This window comes from Ictalurus furcatus, chromosome 26 (assembly GCF_023375685.1).
Source record: "Ictalurus furcatus strain D&B chromosome 26, Billie_1.0, whole genome shotgun sequence".
Taxonomy (NCBI): Eukaryota; Metazoa; Chordata; class Actinopteri; order Siluriformes; family Ictaluridae; genus Ictalurus; species Ictalurus furcatus.
Genome location: NC_071280.1, coordinates 18910179 through 18934073, shown reverse-complemented (window position 1 = coordinate 18934073; position 23895 = coordinate 18910179). Strand labels below are relative to the sequence as shown.

Here is a 23895-nt window from a genome sequence, read left to right as displayed (position 1 = left end):
GTAAGTGTTTACTGAAAAACACAGTTCCTTGTAGTATGTTTGATGATGATGGTCTAACCGAATCATGATGTATTTTATTGTTGGAAATCTGTGTTCTATTAAATCCAGATTTATGCAGTGAGAGCTGTTTTCACTTTTTGATTTTACTTTGGAGTCACACACCTGATTGGTCAAATTCAACAAGGCGTGGCCTCTTTCTTTTTTCACAGATTTCTCATCCCAGTCCTCCTGCTGACACGCCCACTTCCTCTGACTAAAGAGCAGTGAGTTTTATCTTTCAAACCCCAAACCACCATTAGATTCGAGTAATGTGATAATATTATTCTTTTACTCTGAAGATGTGAGAGCTACAATACACAGCTGTAACTCCAACAGTAATTTTAGATTTATTTCCTAATCAGTAATATTAATAAACGTAAATCAGAGAGTGTGTGATGATGACTGATGTAAATAAATGTTAGTAACGTGTTCTGCTTTAACACACAGTTCTGATGTTTCTTTGTGTTGTTTCTTTGAGGAACATGATGAATGAAATGAGTTGAAATCTCCTTGATAGATTAGAAAATGTTGTTGGTATTAAGGGAACAGTCCTCTCCTGGTTCAGGTCTTTTCTCACCGATCGTTATCAGTTCGTAGATGTAAATGGTGAATTCTCCATGCGTACTGAGGTTACTTTTGGAGTTCCACAGGGTTCTGTTTTAGGCCCACTGCTCTTTACTTTATATATGCTACCCCTAGGTTAAATTATTCGTAAACATATAATTAGCTTCCACTGTTATGCTGATGATACACAGTTGTATGTTTCAGCGAAGCCAGAGGACAGACAGAAGCTTAGTAAAGCTGAGGATTGTGTAAAGGACATTAGACATTGGATGTTAACTAACTTCCTTCTACTTAATTCTGATAAAACAGAAATACTTTTATTAGGCCGACGTGTAGCTAGAAGTAATCTTTCTGATCACATGGTTACTCTGGATGGTCTTTCTGTTTCATCATGTGCAGCAGCAAAAGACCTTGGAGTGATTATTGACTCCAGCCTATCATTTGATGCTCATGTAGATAATATTACTAGGATAGCCTTCTTTCATCTCAGAAATATTTCTAAGATAAGAAACATATTGTCACTACATGATGCGGAAATACTAGTTCATGCATTCGTCATCTCTAGATTAGATTACTGTAATGCCTTACTGTCTGGATGTTCCAGTAGGAATATAAATAAGCTCCAGTTAGTCCAGAATGCAGCTGCTAGAGTCCTAACTAGAACTAGAAGGTACGACCACATCACACCGATATTATCAATACTGCATTGGCTCCCAGTAAAATCTCGCATTAACTATAAAATACTTTTATTAACCTATAAAGCACTAAATGGTCTCGCACCATAATATCTAAGCGACCTTTTGGTTTTCTATGATCCGCCACGCCTACTTAGATCAAAAGATGCAGGCTATTTGACGGTACCTCGAATAGTGAAGGCTACAGCAGGGGGAAGAGCTTTCTCTTATAGAGCCCCACAGTTATGGAACAGTCTTCCTATTAGTGTTCGGGACTCAGACACAGTCTCAGTGTTTAAGTCTAGGCTTAAAACGTATTTGTTTACTCAAGCCTACCCTGACTAGATTCTGTTCTACTACTTCGCAGTCATAATTATCTTTTTTCTCCCTCTCTCCTTTCGCCGAGCCCCACATGAATTTATGGAGATACTAGAGATCCAGATCCTTTCTGCCTCTGGATGGAGCTCAGATCTTCTCTAATTCCAGACTGCTGCTAAGGCCATACAGACTTCATATAAATCCATAATGAACTTTTTCACACTATCTGTTGTTACCCAGATGAGGACGGGTTCCCTTCTGAGTCGGGTTCCTCTCAAGGTTTCTTCCTCTTAAAACATCTTAGGGAGTTTTTCCTTGCCACCGTCGCCACTCAGTGGCTTGCTCAGTTGGGATAAATTCGCACCTTTAATATCTGTATACCATGTTGATATTTCTGTAAAGCTGCTTTGAGACAATGTCTATTGTAAAAAGCGCTATACAAATAAAATTGAATTGAATTGAATTGAGTTGAAACAGCTGATGAATAGAGAGAGCTCCTCACTGAAGTGGAGAAACTGAATCGCTCCTTTACACCAGCAACATCAGCATCTTACAGCCATTTAAAGCAGCTTTAATCATTTTATAGCAGTGTGTGAAGTACTTTTTCTACTGCCAGCAGGTTAGGACTGTTCCAGTCAGCTGTAGAGTTTTCACTCATTAGTTATCGCTTCTTTATTGTGAATATTGTAACTGAATAAAGGGATTGAAGCTCAACTGAAGTCCAGAATGTAAATATATTTAGCAGAGAATGTGTATTTAGTGAGAAATAAAACTAATTATGATGTATTAACTTTCTCAGAACTGTACGCTGTAGGTCAGTGATATAGATTTAAGCAGCTAATGTGTCAGTGCTGATTGATCTAAAGTAATTACTGCTATAAACTCATTTAAAGTAGTGAAGTGATGTTTTATTTACTGTTGACGGTGTGAGTGGCCATGTTGGTCTGATGTCATGTACTGAACTTGGGGGTGAGGAGACCTTCCTGACTTTCTGAGTAGGAATTCTGAGTTGAGGGGCCGTTTTCTTTGTTGTTTTACGAGTTATGAGCTTTATTCAAACACAGCATGAGCTCCTGATTGTCAGCCAGTGATCCTGGAATAGACTTCTGATTCACTGTGACTCTGACCAGGATAAAGCTCTTGTATATATCGCAGTAGAGCTATTAATCATTATTCAGCTTACGCAATCTCACATACACAAGCAAGACAGAGTAAGAACAATCCAGAAGTGTATTAACGTATGTTTAATGTATTTTATATTGAGCTTAAAATGTTGATCTGTATTATCTTAAAAATAAAGAAGTTTATTATCTGTTTATTGTGACTGTGACACAGCAGTGAGCATTTTATCTGTGACACAGTGTTCATGGTGAAAATTAAATTGCTGCTTTAACCATTTTGTATTTTCTGCAATGGAATGTTTGTGTGTGCACACACTGGCCACTTAATTAGGAACACCCATAAGCCTGTTCATAAAGTAATAACAACTGTTTGTTCCAGAACATTACATCTAATGATAAATGGTTTAAAAAAAGAAATAAAATACTAAGACTAATAAATAAATAAATAAATAAATAAACTCTAATGTCGAAGTGCAGGGTTTTGACAGGAATAAAACACTTGGGGATGTGCTTTTATAGGAAAATAATCAACTTTGCAGTGCCATCATTAGCTCTGTTTAATCACACCACCCAGTTACTGTCTTTCACTAAGTTGTATTCATAACCTTGTGATTTCGGATCATTTGGCCATCGTGGGGAATGAACGACACGGTTATACAGCTATGCCGAAGGTGGAGGAGGTGCGGGGTGGTCTATGCTGCACACATTCATTCAATATTACAACCTGGGTATATGTTCCAACCCAGGCTTGAGTGTCTTGCAATGACCCTCAGGCTCTGACTTTTTGAACAGGTCGTGCCCTCAGTATGACGGGGAACGGGTATACTCGTTCCCACAGCGTGAAACTCACACAACATTGAGTTCCCCATGGGGTGCACATGTAACCCTGTTCCATGAGAAGAAACGAGGCGTTGCGTAGCTTTGTCATACTGAGGTGTGCCTATGAATTGCGTCTTCGCTTCAGATAATAGAGGCTGATGGCGCGGTTCACAGGTGCCATTTTTATATCACGCAATGCGCTTAACTGACACCTGATCACCACAGGCCTATAAATTCTGGGTAAGAGAACTCAAACAAAACTTGGACCAATCAGCTGTGAGCAAAGTGAGAGAAATCTGACGCATCAAAGTTAATCCTTTAGTGTTTGCGTTGGCTTTTCCTGATGACCATCTGTGACAAATATATGGATTTTCAGCAGATGGTACAGTTTATCTCTACCGGCTTCTTGATACGCACATTAAAAATCTGACTCAATGCCTGGTTTACGCACAAAAAATATGCATACAGTATGAACCGGCCCAGGAGTTTTCCCCTCTTTACACTCTCCAAGGCATTTCATTAAAGACACGGTTTGCACTCTTGTTTCTTTTTCATCATAATTCTGTGATTCTACTTCTCTGGAACTTTGTATATGCAAAATCTGCTCCGCTGCCTCTCTAACAATGGTGTATCACATTTCAGATGCCAAATGCAAATGATTTACAGATTTACTGATATGGAGACAAAAAGAATTTTCCAGCTTCATTTGGACCACACTTCGCTTACCCTCTCTGTAAACAAGAGAAGATTTCACCAAAATACCGAACGACATGACTCTTCTACTGAGAGGTGAGTATTTCACTGACAGACTGACGGGCTGGGTGTTTCTCTTTCTTTCTTATGCCCATCGTTAATACGGGGGACTTAATTAAATTATTTTAAAAGCATAAAGCAATTTATCATCAATGCTTTTCTCTACACACTTTCTGTTATCATACAGTAACAGGAAGGAAAGTATTTAAAAATAGGTGTAAAATAGGTGTTTGCTTCTGCCTTATTTTGTTTTGTGTCCTTTTTATGATTACATACTGTATGGGGACCAGGATCACCTGTTAAAAAGAAAAGCTATAGTTAGTTTCATTTTATTGAATAATTTAATTTGTATTTAATAAAATGAGGTCAAACATATTTTGAAACATATTTAAAATCATTTAAAAATTGTGTTATCATATTGGCAGGATTTAAATATAATTTAATATTTTAATTTCATAATATACATTCATTTAGTCCAGATCAGTGTCAACAGAATCAATATTGTAGTGTCAATATTGATATTACTACTACTACTACTACTACTACTACTACTACTAATAATAATAATAATAATAATAATAATTGTTGTTGTTGTTGTTGTTGTTGTTTATGTCATTGTTTTGTTTAGTTTTCCAGTGATTTTTTTTTATTAAATGTATATATAGTTCATCCCACTAACACAGGAAATCATTTCTTACACTTTATATTATAATTATAACAGATTTGCAGATGAGGCGTGTAATGGATAACAGAAATAAATTAATTCCTGTGTCTCCCCTCCAGGAGTCACTGTTCTGTTACTAACATTTACAGCATGTGATACTTCACTTGACAGTAAGTAAACCATAAAAGAACCAAAGGAACTGTGAATTCACTTTATTTATTTTTTATTTCATATTGCTTGTTTAATGTACAAAAAGAAAAAAAAAATCATAGTTAAATATTTTTACGATAAACTGGACTCGATTGGAAACGATATGGTTTAAGATTGCCCATTTTTATGCATCTTGTATCTGAATTGTATCCTGATAACACTTTTTATAAGCACGTGTATTCACACTTGTAGCCAAAAGCATCACTGATTAGCCAGACTAAAATCTGAAAGCACCAGGCATTAATACGTAAACCAGCTCATTGCATTGAAAGACTATCTTCTTGTGTTGCTCTTTGTTTTCGGTTGTTTTATGAATAAGATGATTGTTACATTGTTGCTTCACACATTCATGCTTGTTGTGCTGTTTTTAATCTCGATTACCTGTTTGTTGTTGTTGTTGTTGTTGTTGCATTTACACTTGTATAATGTGGTTAAAATGAGACTTTATGCTGAATCAATATCTCAACTGCCTAAATATTCACAAAAAACAAAAAACTGCCAAAAAAAACAAAATCCTTTTGAAATATTGCATGTCTGTATTCATAAATGTCTGTATTCATGAAAGAACGAAAGAAAGAAAGAAAGAAAGAAAGAAGGAAGGAAGGAAAGAGGATTAGAGGATGGATGGATGGATGATAGCTAGATTATAATTCTGTAATAGTGCACTTGTTTTTTTTTTTTTCAGGTGTCACTTTGGAATTGCTTGAAAAATGCCAGGTATGTTTAACTGGAGAAATAACTGGCAACCTTTAAGCAATTATTGTCCTTTGTGCATTTGCTATTGCATTTTCTTCTTAGTATTTGATCATTCCTTCACGTTTCAATCAATTTCTAACGACACATCCTTAGGTATAAAATGAATACACTTCTGAAAAAAATATTCATATTAAGGCATCTTTAAAAACATAAGAAAATGAGAGTTTTTATACAAATATAAATAGTTTTTTGCTTTAGGATGATCCGGAAACACTGGACTTCTTGGACCAAATCTGTAACATTACAGAGCAGATATCAGACTTATCTCAGGAGGTGAGATGCATTTGGTTTCTTTATTGTGAATATAAATGTATTAATTGGCAGGATTACTATTACATTTCAATGTGTAAACATCGGTGTCTCTCTACCTGTTGTGTAGGAAGTGGAAAGTTGTTTGAGTTTAATCATGTATCTCACAACTTGTGAAATAACTGATGCTCCTGACCAAACTACTCTAAGATCCTTGGGAAATAAGTTATTGCAGGTAAATGAAAACCTGGTGTCTAATCTAGTGAAGGAAACAGACACCTACAGCAACATCAGCTTCTCTGTCCAAAATTTAGGTAAGAAATCTGTTTGTAAATTGTAGAACACTACGGCTACAGTACATGTACAGAACGATTTCCTGTTTGATTTGGGAAACCAGTGAGCAACTGTGTACCCTATAGAGTAAGGTTGGCACTAAAGAAAATCGCTTGGTCTTGATTATTATCTTTCCAGAAGTTCAAGTTTTCATGATTGGACCTAATGTCACCTTGAATGAAATCCCCACACTCATCACAAGCTATGCGTCTTTGTATATCGATCTCATCGGGATTTCAGAGGAAACAGATGGTAAAGTAGTCATTTGTTTCCAGCTAATTCCTTGATAATTGAGTCGTAGGCATAAGGAATTAACACGGAGGGGCTGTATATGTTTGGATCATAATTTCTCAAAAACAAATCCAGCTTGTCATGCTCCAAAGCATATGTTGTAATACTTGTTTAAATTCTCCTCATATTTTGGCTGTTCAATTAAAATATCTGATGAGTGGACAAAATAAAATCTGTCCCAGTCTCTGTATGAAGAATACATGAAAATTGAGTAAAAATAATGTGTACCACCATGTTACCCATCAATTTTTACCCATTGAAAGCTTCCTTTCTTCATGTTTCAAAGTTCACCAAAATTCTTAAGTACATGGGCTACAGTCCTCTTTCAAAATCCCTTAAAAATGTTTCAAATATTCAACCCAATTTCTAATTATACCATCTCCTCTGAAAGTATTGGAACAACAGGGCAAATTGTTTTGTTATTGCTATACACTGAAGATATATTTGTATATTTGGGTTTGAGATCAAAATATGAGGAGATAGATACAATATAATATAAGGAGATAGATCAGAATTTCAGATTTCATTTCCTGATAGTTACATCTAGATGTGTTAAGGCAGACCACACAATTTTTAGGTGAGCAAAATTAGAGAAACAGATAGTTTTACTGTAAAGTTCTCCCTTCAGTCTCCTCTTCAGGAGGTGAAATGCTGCTCAGTTGGGTGAAGGTCTAGTGACTGACTTGGCCAGTCTAAAACCTTCCACTTCCCCCTGTGATGAAGTCCTGTGTTGAGGTGGATGTGTGTTGTGGATCGTTGTCTTGCGGCATGATGAAGTTCCTCCTGATTAATTTGGAAGCATTTCTCTATAAATCTGCAGACAGAATATTCCTGTAAACTTCTGAGTTCATTCTGCTGTAACCATCATGAGTTCCATCATCAGTAAAGATTAGTGAGTCTGTTCCAGAAGCAGCCGTGCAAGCCAAAGCCATGACACTACCTCTACCTCCAAAAGAATCGGCTGTTCCGATACCTTCGTATATATGCACTTGGTAGCTTTTAATCAGTATTTTTCTTTACTCAGGATCAGCTGCTGTGGTCTTCATGAGTTACACAAACATGACAGACATCTTTAAACCTAGTCTCTTTGACACAGATATCATCTCAAAAAAAAGTTTAATGTCAGCTGTGATCTCATTCTCACTTCCTCAAACCTTCAACACATGGATCCTTGAGACAATCGACTTCACTGTTAGTCACATCAAAGTATGTTAGTGTTTTTTTTTGTTGTTTTTTTAAAAATTATTCCCAATACAGTAAATATTAATTGTAATACATTTATAGTGTTTATTTTTCTATTTTCACAACTGGCTAGGAGTTAGACCCAAGGGCCATTCTGTCTTGTTTGAACTGGGAGATAAACGATTGGCCTAGCTGTTTCATCTCACAGACCAACAGAACTCACTCTGTGTGCTCTTGTTATTATGGGACTACATTTGCTCTCATCAGTGAGACTGAGCCATGCATGGTAAGACACCTGTATGCACTTATAAAATACAGTTAACTCCAGAATTATTGGCAACCTTCATGAAAATGAGATAAATGAATATATAACATGAATATAAGCCGCTAGAAGGTTATGACTTGGCTGTAAATACACAAAAAATACATAAAAAAGGGAATCAACGAAGGTTAGGTTAGGTGGGGTTTAACTTTATTGTCATTGACAGAGTATGAGTACAGAGACAATGAAATGCAGTTAGCATCCAACCAGTAGTGTCAATAGTAAATAAGTTAAATGAAATGAACCTATTAAGCGATGCTAACATAACGCAGGCAACACTCTGCATTTATTTAACGCCTATCATCTCAACATGCTTTGATTTTTGGCATGGAAGTGTCCTTTATATCTCTTGCTCTCCTCAAGCAACGCTTAAAAAAAATCCGTAATTTTCCTTAGGGAACATGTCAACACAACATCATTTTAAAATCATTCACTTATTTCAGCCATCCTTGAGTAAGTCAGTGCCCCATGTCATACAGTAAGCAGATTCAGCTCAATTTTTTTATCCTATCCATAAATTGGCATAATCTGCTTTTTAAAGTGTGTCTAGTAACCCACAACTAGCCATAATCTGAGTCATCAGAAGGTGTTGATTAATATACATTTATATTACATTTACATTTATTCATTTAGCAGACACTTTTATCCAAAGTGACTTACAAATGAGGAAATGCAAGCAAAGCGATATATCAAGCGGAGAACAATACAAGCAGTGCTACTGTACAAGATCTTTAATTGAGTTCTAGAGAAGCAAAGTGCGCAGAGTAGAGGTGTAAGAGTAAAAATATATTTTTTTTAAATTATGTGGGGTTGGCATTATAGGGGTTGGTTAAGTGTTCACGGAAGAGGTGGGTATTCTGCTTGTTTTTTGAAGATTTTTGAAGCAGTCCAGATTGAGGTTGGAAGTTCATTCCACCACTGAGGAACAGTTAGTGTGAAGGTTCTGGAAAGGGACCTTGAGCCACGCTGAGTAGGAACTACTAAGCATCAGTCGTTAACCAATCGCAGATTGCGTGAGGGAACATTACCTTAAGGAGAGAGTTGAGGTAGGGGGGTGCTGTTCTAGACAAGCTCCTTTATGTGAGCATCAAGGCCTTAAAACTGATACGGACAGCTACAGGTAGCCAGTGGAGGGAGATGAAGAGGGGTGTGACATGGGTTCTAATTTTCTATAACAGCAGCTCTGACAGTAGTGCAGCTGAAAATCACAGGTTTATATTAATGCACTTGTTCTAATACATTATTGTTTCCATAGTAACACAACATTCACAAGGACTCCTATTCGTCATCACCATTAACATTATTTGCAAGATGTTAGATCTGACACTTTATTGTAGGCCTGTTTAATCCTTTAAAGCCTGTTTTTTTTTTTCTTTTGGACGAAAATCTAAACCTATGGAGTCAACATTTATCTTTTTAAATGAGAAAGGCATTATATTCATTTTGATCTCCGACATCAGAATTTATTTAAAATCAAATCTGTTGATTTTTGTTATTTTATCTAGGTTAATTCAACTGAATACTGTGAAGAGGATTTCCTGTATCGTATGTTGGACTACATATATTCCATAGAACAATTACCACAGGAGGTAAGACTGGTGATTCTGTTATTGTTCAAGTCTTAGTAAAAAGGATGGTCTTTTGATTTTAATATGTATTTATGGAAATATCTCTGCTTGTTGTGAAGGCTGTGGAACATTATTTGAACACAACATTGAACCTTATTACACATGGTGAAAAACAATCTGCGTCATTATACTTTGGAGATATATTACTGGAGGTAAATGAGATGCTGCTGTATATACTGGAGAAGCAAACAGATACCTACAATTCCATCAGCATCTCTCTCCAAACTTTAGGTATGGAACCTGCTAGTAAATTATATCTTATATTTACATTTACAATATCTCTTTCCTTCACACTTCTTAGTTCAGTGGCCTATGTTTTGTTTCTGTGCAAACCTTTGAACATTTAAAAAAAAATTAAGATGCCATTAAAAAAAACATAGACCTAGAACTAGGTTGAATCTTGATTTCTATCTTTCCAGAGGTTCAAGTTTTTGTGGTTGGACCTAATGTCACCTTGAGCAAAATCCCCACACTCATCACAAGCAATGCATCTCTGGACATCGATATCACTGGGATTTCAGACAACCAAAGTACATAAGTAGCAGTTACATGTTTAATATTGTGTGTTTCCCTTTTAAAGGCTTGGGTCAATGAATTTTAAATCAAATAACATTTTGTAATATTTCAGCAGCTTCAAATAGGAGTGGGCAATCTAGTAAAAATTTCATATGGACATCGATCTCATTGAGATTAGAAAGTACAACTATGTTATAGTGGTAACTTGTTTCTGATTAATTGTGGAGGGTTGTCAGCCTGGACAATTTTTTCCATGTGTTTTGGGAGCATGGCTTTGGAATGAACACTGAATGGAGAAGCTGTATTGTTTAGATCATGGATTTATAAAATGCTGGTTATACAAAAATGGCAGACTCTTAAGCAGATAGACATTTTTTTTCCTCAAATAAATTAAAATGCTTTATATTCATTTGAAGGAATTAATAATATAATTTCAGAACAGTAGGGAATATGTGGTCAGTCAGATTTAAGAGAACTTATACAATACCAATAACATTACAGGGGTGGAGACAGGACAAAAACCAAAGCAAGAACACACATGGTAACATATACAGAGACACGCCAATATGGAAGCACGTGCTGCACTGCACGCTTCCTCAAGCAGCACTCTGCGTCTCACACTCAGTGCTCGGGGTAAATCCCTGACAGATGTTTATATAACTACTTCAAAAACAGCGACTTACAACTTAAACAACTGGTGTCTTCACTCAGTGCCCAAACACTTAATACGTAATTACTTAATAATTAATAATAATAATTAATTAATTAATAATAATTAATAATAATTAATTAATTAATACTTAATACATGCTATTAAAAGAAAAGGTGATGTTACACAGCCGTAAACTGTCGACTGTCCCAACTTTTTTGGAGTGTGTTGCAGTCATCAGATTTGAAATGAGTGTATATTTCCACAAATAAATAAAATTCACAAAGTAAAACATCAAATAGTGTGTTAATAATGTGATTTCAATAAAGTACAGGGTGAATTGAATTTTCAAATCACTTTTTTTGTTTGTTTTGTTTTGCAAATCCACAAACTTCACATGTCCTACCAAATAATAATAATAAAAAAAATTATCTCAGAACTGAGGTCAAAAGTGTCATTTGAATTTCTATTTCAATTTCAGGATCAACTTATGTGGCCTTCATGAGCTACACGACCTTGGGAGGCATCCTAGAACCTTACTTCTCTGACCAATTTGATGACTCAATTAAAACCATTATATCTACTGTGGTGAAAACAACAACCTTCAACTTGCTCAAGGGCTTCACCCTCAACTACACCCTCAAACATGTCATTGTAAGCTATTTGACCTTTCAATTTTTTAATTTTTTTTTAAGAATTTAATAATCACTTTTTCTCATTTGTCATTGGCCAGGAGTCAGTCCCTGAGGGCATTCTCTCCTGCGTACACAGGGATTGGTACATGTGGGATACAGGTTACTGTACCGTCACACAGACCAACAGCACTCACACTGTGTGTTCTTGTAATCAGCTGATACCCCTGGCTCTGTTCGTGCTGACTATCCCATGCCGGGTAAGAGATCCTCACTACATACCATCAAGCCTAAGTATCAGCCTAGTTGACTGGGATAAAAATACTGGGTGGCCCTGAGTAAGGATAAAAACTCATTTAGGACATAACATTTTACAGTACTGTTCAGTAACTCATATGTTACTTTGCAGGAACTAAAAAAGCAGGAATATATGAGTGGTTCTCCATTAACACTTATCTTATTCCTATTAATTAGTGAGAACTACTAGGTAGTTAATCAGTAAGTATGTTAGTTGGAGTTCACTATTAACTATGCAGTAATTACTGAGTCCCACATTTCTCCTGCAGAGCTACTAGATAACTATGGCTGTTTTATTCAAACTACTGATTATTTACTGATCCCATCATCATTAATTACCATTAACATATCCGTACAATCCTCCCGGAGAGCTACTGTCTAATATACCTCAACCTATTTCAATACTTCAATGTCCAAAATGTAAATATCTATGAGTTATAATAGGTCTGCTCAAAGGAGCATAGGGTCTGAGTGGGATTTTATTTAGCCAGTCAAGGTCTAAAGAGAGAAATGGATAACAATAACCTCCAAAAGTACAAGACTGTAATATAGCAATAAGCAACAAATATATTTCATTAACCTACTTTAATTTTTTTTTTGTAAATTTCTTTTAAATAACAAAAATAATTAAGGAATTACTGTATGTAATATTGTTCTACATCATTATTAACTACTGAGTAACGTCACAGTAACACTGCACAAATTACTGATAAATCTGTTTAGTAAATCAATTTCTTTTGCAAGCTCTTTTAAGGTTTTTAACAGAGTACACTTTCAGACCACAAGCTTGTCTGTAGAGTATAGAAAGTACTAGATGTGATAAGGGCAAATTTCATTGTTTACACATTAGATGTATTTTGGACAGTATTACTCTGCTTTAAACAACATTTAATCAACCTTATTTTAATGTTGATTAATTGAACAATTTAACAATGTTACCCTTCGGTAAAAACGTCCCAATGTCACACAGGTTTCCGTGTACATAACCGCTCCGTGTACATAACTGCTCCGCCAACCAATCAGTGTTAACCGATGCACTGAAAAGATGCACAACATGTAGTCAGCTCATGGGAAGACTGCAAGCTAGCATGAGTCTGTGTCTCCGTATGCTACATTTACCCATGATCTGCCTCTATGCATTGTGACACACAAAAAATACAAATAAGCGTTAAAGTAGAATTATTAATCGGCCAGCCTACTTGAATTTCTACAGAGCCCCACAATACCCAACATCAGTCTCGAATTAACTTCCTCTTTACTAGCGCTTCTCACTACTCATTTACCTCGCCCGACACCAGTGCGTGAACCTCACTAATGCTCTTGAATGCGTCTGATTGAACACAAATCCCCAGAGCCACGCTCCAAAATCTATTGGGAAGCTTTCCCAGATGAATGGAGCTTATTATAAGAGCAAAGGGGGAATAAATCTGGAATGGGCCGACATGGGTGTGATTGGTTAGGTGACCACATACTGTTAAATATAGCATACATTAAGGTAAGAGATCTTGAGGAGGAAGGTTTGTTTCTGCATACAGACCTATGAGTTGTTGAACAATATTGTAAAGCATTAGGAAAATCAAGCTAAAAGTTCAGAAAGCTAGCACTCACCACTTCTGCATTTAAGTGCACAGTAACATTTATCCTTCTATTGGTGCAATTATATATGGTTAAAGCCTTCGTTATGCACAAGCAAGATGGATAAGTGGTGTATTCAGGAATTAATTTCGGTGGTGGTGGGGTGGGAGATATGATAAATAAGATTGCACTCTACAATTAAATGCAATGCTTGTGCAGTTTGGGCGGATAACACACACCACTAGAAGTAGAGAGTATTTTAGAATTTGTTTCATCTAACACGATGCGCCATCAGCTCATTTTATTTCATATTAATAACATTAATAGGTATGTGGAATAAAACACCTTTATGACAGTTCCACTTAAATGATTAAAGTAACACGCTAATAGGTGGAAAATTAGATCTTACCTTATAAAACCAGATCTATGCTTCCTCCTGCAATAAACCTCCACTCCACCACACCTGAGTATCAAAGCAGAATCAGAGAGGAACCAGAGCAGAACAAATTTCTCAGCCTCAAAGAAGCATAAACAAACAAGCTAAAGTTTTTGACCTAAAACTTAGAGTGGAGAACAAAATTCACACTGGCAGCTATCCATCCACCCAACATCGGCTAGCTAATACATTAACATCACAGCTGGGCTAGGTCTCATTTGGGTAGCTATCTAGCTTACTGAAAAATAGGGGAAAAAATGTCTCAGCCAGAGATTTCACTTTGATTAAACATGGTTTTGATGCATCCAAACAAAACATTTAAGACTCTTTTCTGGATGCTAATGATATATTTGTGTTCACAATAATAACTGCCTATGATTTATGTTTATCTAGGATAATGTGACAGTACAGTGTGCAATGAGATTCCTGGATCAAATTAGGTACAATACAGCTGAACACTTACCGCAGAAGGTAAGCCTGTCTTGTCAGTATGAGGTGTTCATTTTATTTTTGTTCAATGCCTTTTGATATGTACTCATTGGAATTTCTCTGGCTGTTGGACAGCTTGTGACACTTTATTTCAACATGACAGTTAATCTCATGAGTCATGTGAAAGATGTTGCTTCGGAAGAGAATGATCTAATATCCTTTGCAAATAAAGTATTGGAAGTCACTGAAAAACTGGTGTTTACCCTGATGGAGAAAACAGACAACATCTCTCTACAAAATTTAGGTATGGAACCTGCTTGTTAATGTTAATGCTACTTCATACAATCTACTCCTTTTAGTTAAGAGTTTTGTCTTCCTATAGTTCTTAGTTTCAGTTTTAAACATTTTGCCATATAGGATTTAAAACACATGATAGACTATACACCCTAAAGAATATGGGTAGATCACAGCTGACTCTTTATTTCTATCTTTCCAGATGTTCAAGTGATTGTAGCTGGACCTAATGTCACGTTCTTCACAAGCCATGCATCTCTGGATATCACTAGGTTTTCAGAGAATAACCAAGGTGCAGAAGTAACATTACATGTTAAATGTTGTGTCTGGCTAAATGTTGCCCCTTTAAAGGTTTGAATGAATGTTAAATCAAATAACTTTTTGTAATATTTTGGCATGTTCAAATTGGACTAGGTGATCTGCCTAAATGATCATGTTGCGTTTTTTTGTGGCTCATCATCCACAATGTGATCAGGATTATTCCATGGTATTTAAAATAATATCTGATTTCCCTTTTGGTGAAAAAGTAGCTCTCTGAGGAAACATAACCTCAAAGAAAAAGAATGACAAGAGTCCACTTAACCCAAAGTACGTTTTCAAACAAATTTTAATGAAGTGAACTGCCCAACAAAATGTAAACAATTTTTTTTCTAAAATGAAAACAATCAAGCATGGATAGCATATTTAATAATGCAAAAGAAAAAGTATGAAATATATAATATTTCTAGTAGACAGATTTGAACACATTGAACACTGTGAAAGCAGCAGCTGAATTTAGCCACAAAGACGTCTCAGAGCACACAGACATGGTATAAAAATGATCATCTTTGGCTTCATCAGTTTGGAGAACCTATATTATGTTAATTATTGCCTACATGCAATGTATTGAAAACACTAAACTCACTTGTGCACAAACAATAGTCACCTCATGTTTAGTGCTACTAGGCTCTCGCAGTCTTATAGAACAAAAAAGAAAAACACAGCTTATTACAGTTCTTACACAACTTACTTATTTATGGACTTTAATGTTGTGAATTATTTATATTTCCAGATTTCTTGAGTTAATTCTGATGTCTGATGAAAATTTCATATAAATAACCTCATTGGAAATATATTTACTGAAGAAAATGTTGATGCGTCCAATACTCATTTCCCCCGCTGTATCTTGCAATTACAGTTACTTTAAGTAACTTATTAGTATGTCAATCATGTGAATTCTAACTTGTGCATCTACATGGTCAGCGATGTTTGGCGATGCCCATTAACAGCAGCAACAACTGTATTGCTTTTTGTCATAATTATACATTTGAGTTGTTTAAAGAAATTAATTATCATTTTTTCTACTGTAAAATATACACCCTTAATCAAGTCCGTCTCCAGCTTTACCAGCAATCATTTACGCCAGTGTGAGATTCACCTTCTTTAAAGTGAACACCCATAGGATTTGTGATGTTACGTGAAGCTTTTACTTTTTCTTTTCTTTTTTTTAAAATAAAGCTTGCTTCCTGGCACAGCCCTCTGGACTAGTGAATAGGGTGCATAGGCTAAATAGAATAGAGTAAGTCTGGTTCATAAAACAACTTGGGATGCCATGTCTGGGGTTAATTTGACAATAAGGTATGAAATGTACAAAAATTTTGACTTGGGCTTAATGATATCTTAAAAACTACAGAGTTAAAATAAAGTTCTTAAAATGTATATTGTATTTGCATATTGAACTTTAATTTTTCATTCAGTCCCAGGTTCTGTGGCCTTTGTGAGCTACACTAACATGTCAGACATCCTCAAACCTGCATTCTTCAAAACAATTATCAACACAAACAAAACGCTGATATCCCCTGTGGTATCAGTTTTACTACCCCAAACCACAAAAACGACACAACTCACCAAATCAATCAAGATCACCTTCATGCACACCAGTGTAAGTTATTTACATTTTTATTGAGCACATTTTAATGACAATTTTAATAATCCCTTTTATGTATCACCATTCTTCACTTTCTAGGTGTTAGAACCTGAATTCAGTCTCTCCTGTGTGTACTGGAAGGAAAAAGAATGGCTTGAAGATGGCTGTGAGATCATACAGACTAACAGCAGTCACACAGTGTGCTCATGTAATCGCCTGAATACGTTTGCTCTCATAATGGAGACTGACCCATGCAGGGTAAGACACCAGTGTACTGTACATAGTACATTGGTATATGTGATATATAGTATGCACAGTAAGCGTCACAAACAATACAACTGCCTTTTCATTCGTTCTCCATATAGTAACTATAATTGTAGCTGGGCAGTGATGGCTCAGTGGTTAAGGGTCAGGGTAACTGATCAGAAGGGTGGGGGTTCAAGCCCCAACAGCACTACACTGTCACTATTGGGCCCTTGAGAAATGCCTTTAACCCTCTCTGCTGCAGGGGTGCCATATCATGGATCATAACAAGCTGGGACATGTAAACAATGTGTATACAGTCAAGAATTTGGACTGCGACACTATTTTCATAATTTTGCCTCTGTACACCACCACAGTGGATTTCCAGTTCCAGACGTCAGGCAGTCATTGACTACAAAGGATTTGCATCTAAGTATTTAAAATAATACTAAGATTTATGATTATGTAAGCTTGTCCAATTGTGTTTTAGAGCCTGTGACAATGGAGGGACTGTGCAAGAAAATAGCTGTAATTCTTGAACAGTTCTTTTTTTTTTAAAAGCTCTTGAATTAAAGCTGAAAGTCTGCACTTCAGTCACATCTTGATTGCTTCATTTCAAATCCTTTGTGGTGGTGTACAGAGGCAAAATGACAAAAATCATGTCGCTGTCCAAATACTTATGGAGTGACTTTATGTGACAAAGAAAGGCTTCATGATATAAGGAACTCTGGCACATCCGGTGTAATAGTATGAAGTAATGGAATAGAGGTTTTAGGTATGAGTCTCTGGTTGTATCCCAGTAACCTAATAACCTGAGGCTTGGTGATAGGTAAGCTCTTTATGGCAGCAACCCAGCATCTGTGGCTGGTCTGCTTGAGACATCAGTAGGATGTGGGCCCATGGAAGCCATAAAGAAGGATCTGGTATAGCCAGATAAAGTTGGGGTGTGCATCTGGTTCCACTTACTTTTTGTTTTTGGGAATAGCATTACAATTTCCCTCCACTGGAACTAAGAGGCCCAAACACCGTTCCAACAAGACAGTTCCCTTGTACACAAAGCAAGCTCCATGAAGACATGGTGTGTTAAGTTTGGAAGAAGGTCGAAGAACTCAAGTGTCCTACACAGAGCCCTGACCTCAACCTCACTGATCACCTTTGGGATGAACTGAAACACCAACTGCACCCCAGACCTCCTCACTCCTCAACATCAGTGCCTGACCTCATCCTCAGAGTGGAGAAATTAAATCTATAATGTTCAACAAGCAAATATGGGTTTGATTGGTCAGATGTCCACATATATTTGGCAATATTGTGTGTGTCCACTTATGTCCAATGCCCAAGTATGTCCACTGATTTTTGTAAGCACAGTGTTGTATTTAGTTAACTCTGAAAGTATGCACTGTGGGCATCACTGTATGTAAGCAATATTTAACCAATAAAACTGTCATGCTTCGTAGGCGGAGACGGAAGCAGTTGCAGGTATGCAGATCAAAGCAATATAATCCAAAGGGGAAAGGCAAAGTTCGTGGTCGTAAAACAGGCAGGGGTCAGGTGATCAGGCAAACAAACAAAACAAGGCAAGGCAGAAATCAGGGTCGAGAGCAGAAACAATGGTCAAAGTCACTTGTCAAAAACATGATCAAAAGGCTTGGAGAACGGCAGAGAACAAGCCTACTGAACGTTTACTTCGCGTCATCTGAGTGTTCCCAAAGTTCCTTTTATGCTGTGAATGAATGTGTGTGTGATTAGGTGCAGGTGTGTGAGGTTAGAACTCTGGGGAACGTGAGCACATGCGTGTGTGGGAAGTGTAGAGGCCATGTTTGTAGTTCGCGGTGCCTCCTGGGAAACTGAGTCATGGTTTGGCTGTGATATGACAAAAACTGATTATCTTTCCATTTCTGATTCTGAAATCTAGATTATCACGATATACTATTATTCACGGGAATAATATTCTTTTTACCTAGGTTAATTTGACAGAATCATGCATCAAGAATTTCTTGAATCAAATCTCAGCTCAAGAATTACCACAGAAGGTGAGACCCATGTGGCGCTGTTATTTCTTTATTTTTAATGTGAAGTGGGGCTTTTTTGGACAGGATGGTCATTTTGTTTGAAAATGTAATCATTGTGTATCTCTCTCGCTGTCGGTTAGGTTGTGGAACGTTATTTGAACATCACAATTAATCTTCTGACTCGTCTAATAAAACAAGCTACTGACAAAAACATACTCACATACTATGGAAATGCTGTATTGGTTGTAAATGAGAAATTGGTGTCTACACTCGTGACAAAATCACACACCAACAACATCAGCATCACTCTCCAACATTTAGGTATGGAACCTGGTTATAAATTATATATAACACCAGAGCTAGCTTTCTAGCATTGTACATTCACAAACATGCATTACTTTTGACTTCTTTTAATGAAGAGAATTTAACGTGTACCTTAATTCCATAATCTTTCACTTTCACATCTTTGTATTACGTATTTGAATTGGTACTAACATAAATATCATTTTCATAAATATGTTTCAGCTTTTCTTAGGTGGGCATTTTTTTTGTTGTTGCATCATTTCCCATGTACCCTACAAAATTAGAGTTAGTAGCTGACCCTTCATTTATATCTTTTCAGAGGTTGTAGTATCCATGGTGGAGGCACCTGTTGACACTGTAAACAACATTTCCCAACTCAAAACAAGCAACGCTTTCATGGATATCGATCTCATTGGGATTTCAAGGAATAATAAAGGTATAGTAGTATAGTAGTAACATTTACATGAGTAATATTAATATTGTCTAAACTAACTATCCCTCTTTAAAGGTGCAGAAAGTGAATTTTAATACTTGTTTTATAATAGTGCTTTTGGAGAACTTTTAAAGTAGAGGCAAAATACATTCACAACAAAGATAGATCTTGTACAATAAAGTGGACCAAGACTTTATGAAGTCTCCAAAGGAACCACTCATTAGGCATCTCATTATTTTGAGTTTCATAACACATTCAGGACCTCCACATGACATCAAAGAAGGTGATCGTGACATTTGGCTCAATAAGTTTCCCTACAATAACCTGTTAATTATATAAATATTACTGTTCAGTATAAGCATAGAGAAGGGCAAGACAGCTAGACCATAGTAACATCTAATCAAAATTACTATAGATATTAGAGGGACTGACTTGCATCACACCATGTTTAGCAGAAATAGAAGATTTATGGAACCTCTCAAGACTCTCTCACCATCCCAAAATGCTTCTGGAAATCTCCCCTTGCAGTTCTGGTTTCCAAAGGGGTTTTATAATAATAATAATAATAATAATAATAATAATAATAATAACTAGACTGGTACATTTCCTGAAGAAAATGTGAGTGGTGCTTGTGGTGGCGAAACCAGGATGGGGTGCCAATATTTTTGAGAGTCGACAGCGTAGGGTGCCAATACTTTTAAGAGTCGGCAGCGTAGGGCACAATACTTTTGAGAGCCAGCCGTGTAGGGTGCCAATATTTTTGAGAGCTGGATGTTTAGGGTGCCAATACTTTTGAGAGCTGGACAGGCTGCCTCTCAAAAGTATTGGCACCCCACACGGCCGGTTCTAAAAGTATTGGCTCTAAAATGTATTGCTGCCCCAATCTGTCTAAAAAGTATTAAAGCCCTATCTGGCCAGCTGTCAAAAGTATTGGCACCCTGTGTGTCTGGCTCTTGAAAGTATTGGCATGCTATGCGGTCTGCTCTAAAAGTATTGGCATCTTGCACGGCCAGCTCTAAAAGTATTGCCTCCGTACAGATTCGGCACTACAATTTATTGCTGCCCGATCTGTCTAAAAAGTATTAAAGCCCTATCTGGCCAGCTGTCAAAAGTATTGGCACCCTTCACCTCCGGCTCTCAAAAGTATTGGCGCCCCACGCGTCCAGCTCTCAGAAGAATTGGCGCCCTGCGCAGCCAAGTCTCAAAAGTATTGGCACCTTTCGCGTCTGGCTGTCAAAAGTATTGGCGCCCTGTGCTTCCGGTTCTCAAAATTGGACCTGACTGTATATCAACTTTCTGCTTTAACGGTTTAACTAGAGAATACTGATATTAATTAGTCCACATGTAGTTTGTTCAAGGTCTGAAATGATTTCTAGTCACTTGTGAAGGTTTTACATAGTGAATGTAAAGGAAACATTTAATCCAATCAGGCTATTACATAACCACCAACACTACTGGTGCATGTATGCTTCACATCATTCCTTAATCCAGATTCCAGATTAATCTAAAGCAGCATGGTGCTTAAATCACAAAGCAGTGATGGAATTAAAGTATCAATGTAGCTTAAAACGACAGCAATCTTTCAGCTTTACTGTAACTTCAGGATCAGCTGCTGTGGCCTTCATGAACTACGCTGGCATGGCAGAAATCCTGAAACCTAGCAACACAGAGAAAACCATGATTTCCACTGTGGTGTCAGCAACACTTCCTAAAACCCCGAACACATGGTTCACCCAACCAGTCAACATCACCTTTAAACACACCAAAGTAAGTTAGATGACTTCTGCAGCACTGGCAGCTGCCATTTTTCTTTTATAATAAGTAAGTCTTGGAATCCTTTTCAATCATCACTTTTCACATCTTCTCTATTGGTTAGGAGTTAGACCCTGAAGGTAGACTCTACTGTGTGTACTGGATGGATAAAGAATGGGTTGAAATTGGCTGTGCTGTTCTACAAATTAATAGCACTCACACTATGTGTTCCTGTAATCACCTGTCAGTGTTTGCTCTCATCATGGAGGTTGTTCCATGTAAGGTAAGAGACCAGGATGTATGTATAGTTGATCAAAAATGATCAGGCTAGTTAACTAATTAAAAATCAGCTAATGAAGACTACAGCTAATGCCTACAGCATATCTGACCATTTAAACATGGTTGTGTTTGTTCCTCTCTCTGTTTTCTTAGAAACTATTTGGAGCCACATTGTCTCTGCACTGTAACCCTCTGCTGGACATGTCCATTGCTCAGGGAGTGGGAGTTTTCTTCCTGTCCTTGTGTCTACTGTCATTTGATTTTTGTTGTCAGGACCCAAATAAAACCAACACAGCCATAATAAACTTGTGTTTAAACCTCCTGATGTTTCACCTTCTCAACCTGCTCAAACCTCTTTTCCAACCCCATCTACGGCCCCCGGTGAGTGTTGGTACCACCTGTATACACCTTTAGCAGGACAAAATCAATATTTCGATATTTCCTAACCATTTCCCCCGTCTCTTTCCAGCAAGCATGTGCAATTGTGAATGGTATCCGGTGGTTTTTCTTCATCTCTGCATTTGTGTGGATGTTCATCGAGACTGTGCTGCTCTTCCTATTCTTGAAGAATAAATCCCAGATCAGATCAAACCTGGGACAGGGGATTATGTGGAAATGGTTAAATATGATTGGATACCTCATTCCCCCTGTAGTGGTGATTGTGTGTGCTGTAGTCCAACCACAACAATCTATTAACGAAGAGTAAGTGTGGAAAGTGGGTAGAAGAAGTTTAGTTCATTTTCATATCAATGCTTTAAAAAAACTTTTATTGAAAATATGTTTTTTTTTCTTTATGTTTTTATACCAGTGTCTGTTTTAAATAGAATATGAACTGTATGTCTTTTTCTCTTTGTAGATGCTGGGGATCTAAGGATATAGACATGATCTTTGTCGTTCCTGTACTTTTCATTGTTGCAGTGAGTACTATAGACATCTTTTTTAGTAAACCTAATGAACCATGAAACATGGCTTATTCAGTGAAACAATACAATATAGTTTTCTAATATTGTTGCAAGCCAAAAATGTTAAACCGCATACGTGTGTCTGGTCTGCGCTAGTAGCAATAATGAAATTTAATCTGGTTTAATAAAAATCTAAACTCTCTCTTAGAGGTTACATAGCACTCGTACCATTTATGATAAATTGCATCTAACAGAGCAGCTGAATTGATCAGATTTATCTTATTGTTGTGTGCAGTCAAATGTGCTTCTCTTCATCATCATCATTACGATGATGATCTTCACCTTGAAACAGCTGAGAAATCAGAGCATACGGAGGCGCAACAGAAATGACACAGATCTCATGATGCGTGTGATGTTTAAAAGCCTGGCCCAGTTTATCATCCTTGGTTGCTACTGGATACTCCAATATATCCCCAGTGATAATGCGGCTTTATATAATGTCTTCCTGTTCCTCAACTCCCAGCAGGGCACCTTCATCTTCATCGTCCACTGTCTCCTCAACCAAGAGGTCATTTACCTGTCTCACTTAAAGACTTTTCAACTATTTCACCTACTCTTCTACGGTGGATTTACACAATATTAGTAAACAAATTTGTTTCATTGAAGGATTTTGAGCATTTAGGAGGCTTAATGAAAACTTTATCAGAACTGAAGAATTGCGTTTTGTAATAGACAAGAAGTACAGACTTTCTATTGAAATTTGTGAGCCTATTCTGATCAATATGCTTTCTTTATCCTCTTCCAGGTCAGGCAGAAGTACAGGAAGTTTCTGTGTGATATTTTCTGCTTTAAATCCCTTGGAACCACTACAGAAGTTGAGCAGACTCACGAGACTCAGCACTGAATTCACAATAACAGAATTTTAGAAATCAATACAAGTGACACAAATTTCAACACCCATATCAATACAAATAACAAAGCCAAACATATTTCTTCACTTAAAAATAACAAAAACAATTTAATAGGTAATAAGTGAGGAATGAACAGCGTGTATGTGTGTTGCTATTAGAGTAAAATACTGAATGATGGAGTGGTGTGATGTGAAGTTACCGTTACCGCCCTGAAGTTGATTATTTTCTTATAACAGCATGTCTCCATGTGTTTTCTTCCTCATATACAACATCAAATAGCCAATGATTACTTCTTATTTACTTAAAGACGCATTATACTTTTGTATGTTTTTACTATTTACATATTCATAGTTACATTTAATGTTGTGGAACATCCTTGAAATAAACTAGTTCCTATCACTTG

At 36.8% G+C, this 23895-nt stretch overlaps 2 protein-coding genes across 6 annotated transcripts in view; both read left to right on the top strand.

Annotated features, from left to right (window-relative positions):
- LOC128601685 (B-cell receptor CD22) overlaps positions 1-4259 on the top strand; it is a 15054-nt gene extending 10795 nt beyond the window's left edge. For 2 of the 4 annotated variants that reach the window (XM_053614964.1, XM_053614961.1), the window contains exon 9: positions 210-2991. In XM_053614964.1, coding sequence (XP_053470939.1) covers positions 210-257 — 48 coding nt within the window. In that variant the 3' untranslated portion in view covers positions 258-2991. Of the gene's footprint in view, positions 1-209; positions 2992-4177 lie in introns of those variants that run through there. The other 2 variants (XM_053614962.1, XM_053614963.1) reach the window with 2 other exon arrangements.
- Positions 4202-23895, top strand: LOC128601681 (uncharacterized). 2 transcript variants are annotated; one of them, XM_053614955.1, is made up of 28 exons: positions 4202-4324; positions 5072-5122; positions 5848-5879; positions 6117-6191; positions 6298-6481; positions 6639-6752; positions 7888-7997; positions 8107-8259; positions 9801-9884; positions 9983-10154; positions 10343-10453; positions 11570-11742; positions 11822-11980; positions 14422-14499; positions 14593-14761; positions 14954-15043; positions 16488-16672; positions 16757-16915; positions 18865-18933; positions 19053-19233; positions 19535-19651; positions 21252-21415; positions 21525-21683; positions 21833-22060; positions 22149-22381; positions 22536-22596; positions 22877-23149; positions 23387-23895. In XM_053614955.1, exons 1-28 carry the CDS (start codon positions 4306-4308, stop codon positions 23483-23485), a joined length of 3702 nt encoding a protein of 1233 aa, XP_053470930.1. In that variant the 5' UTR covers positions 4202-4305; the 3' UTR covers positions 23486-23895. The 2 variants fall into 2 exon arrangements, with proteins under 2 accessions (XP_053470930.1, XP_053470929.1); XM_053614954.1 differs by having other exon boundaries at positions 7816-7997.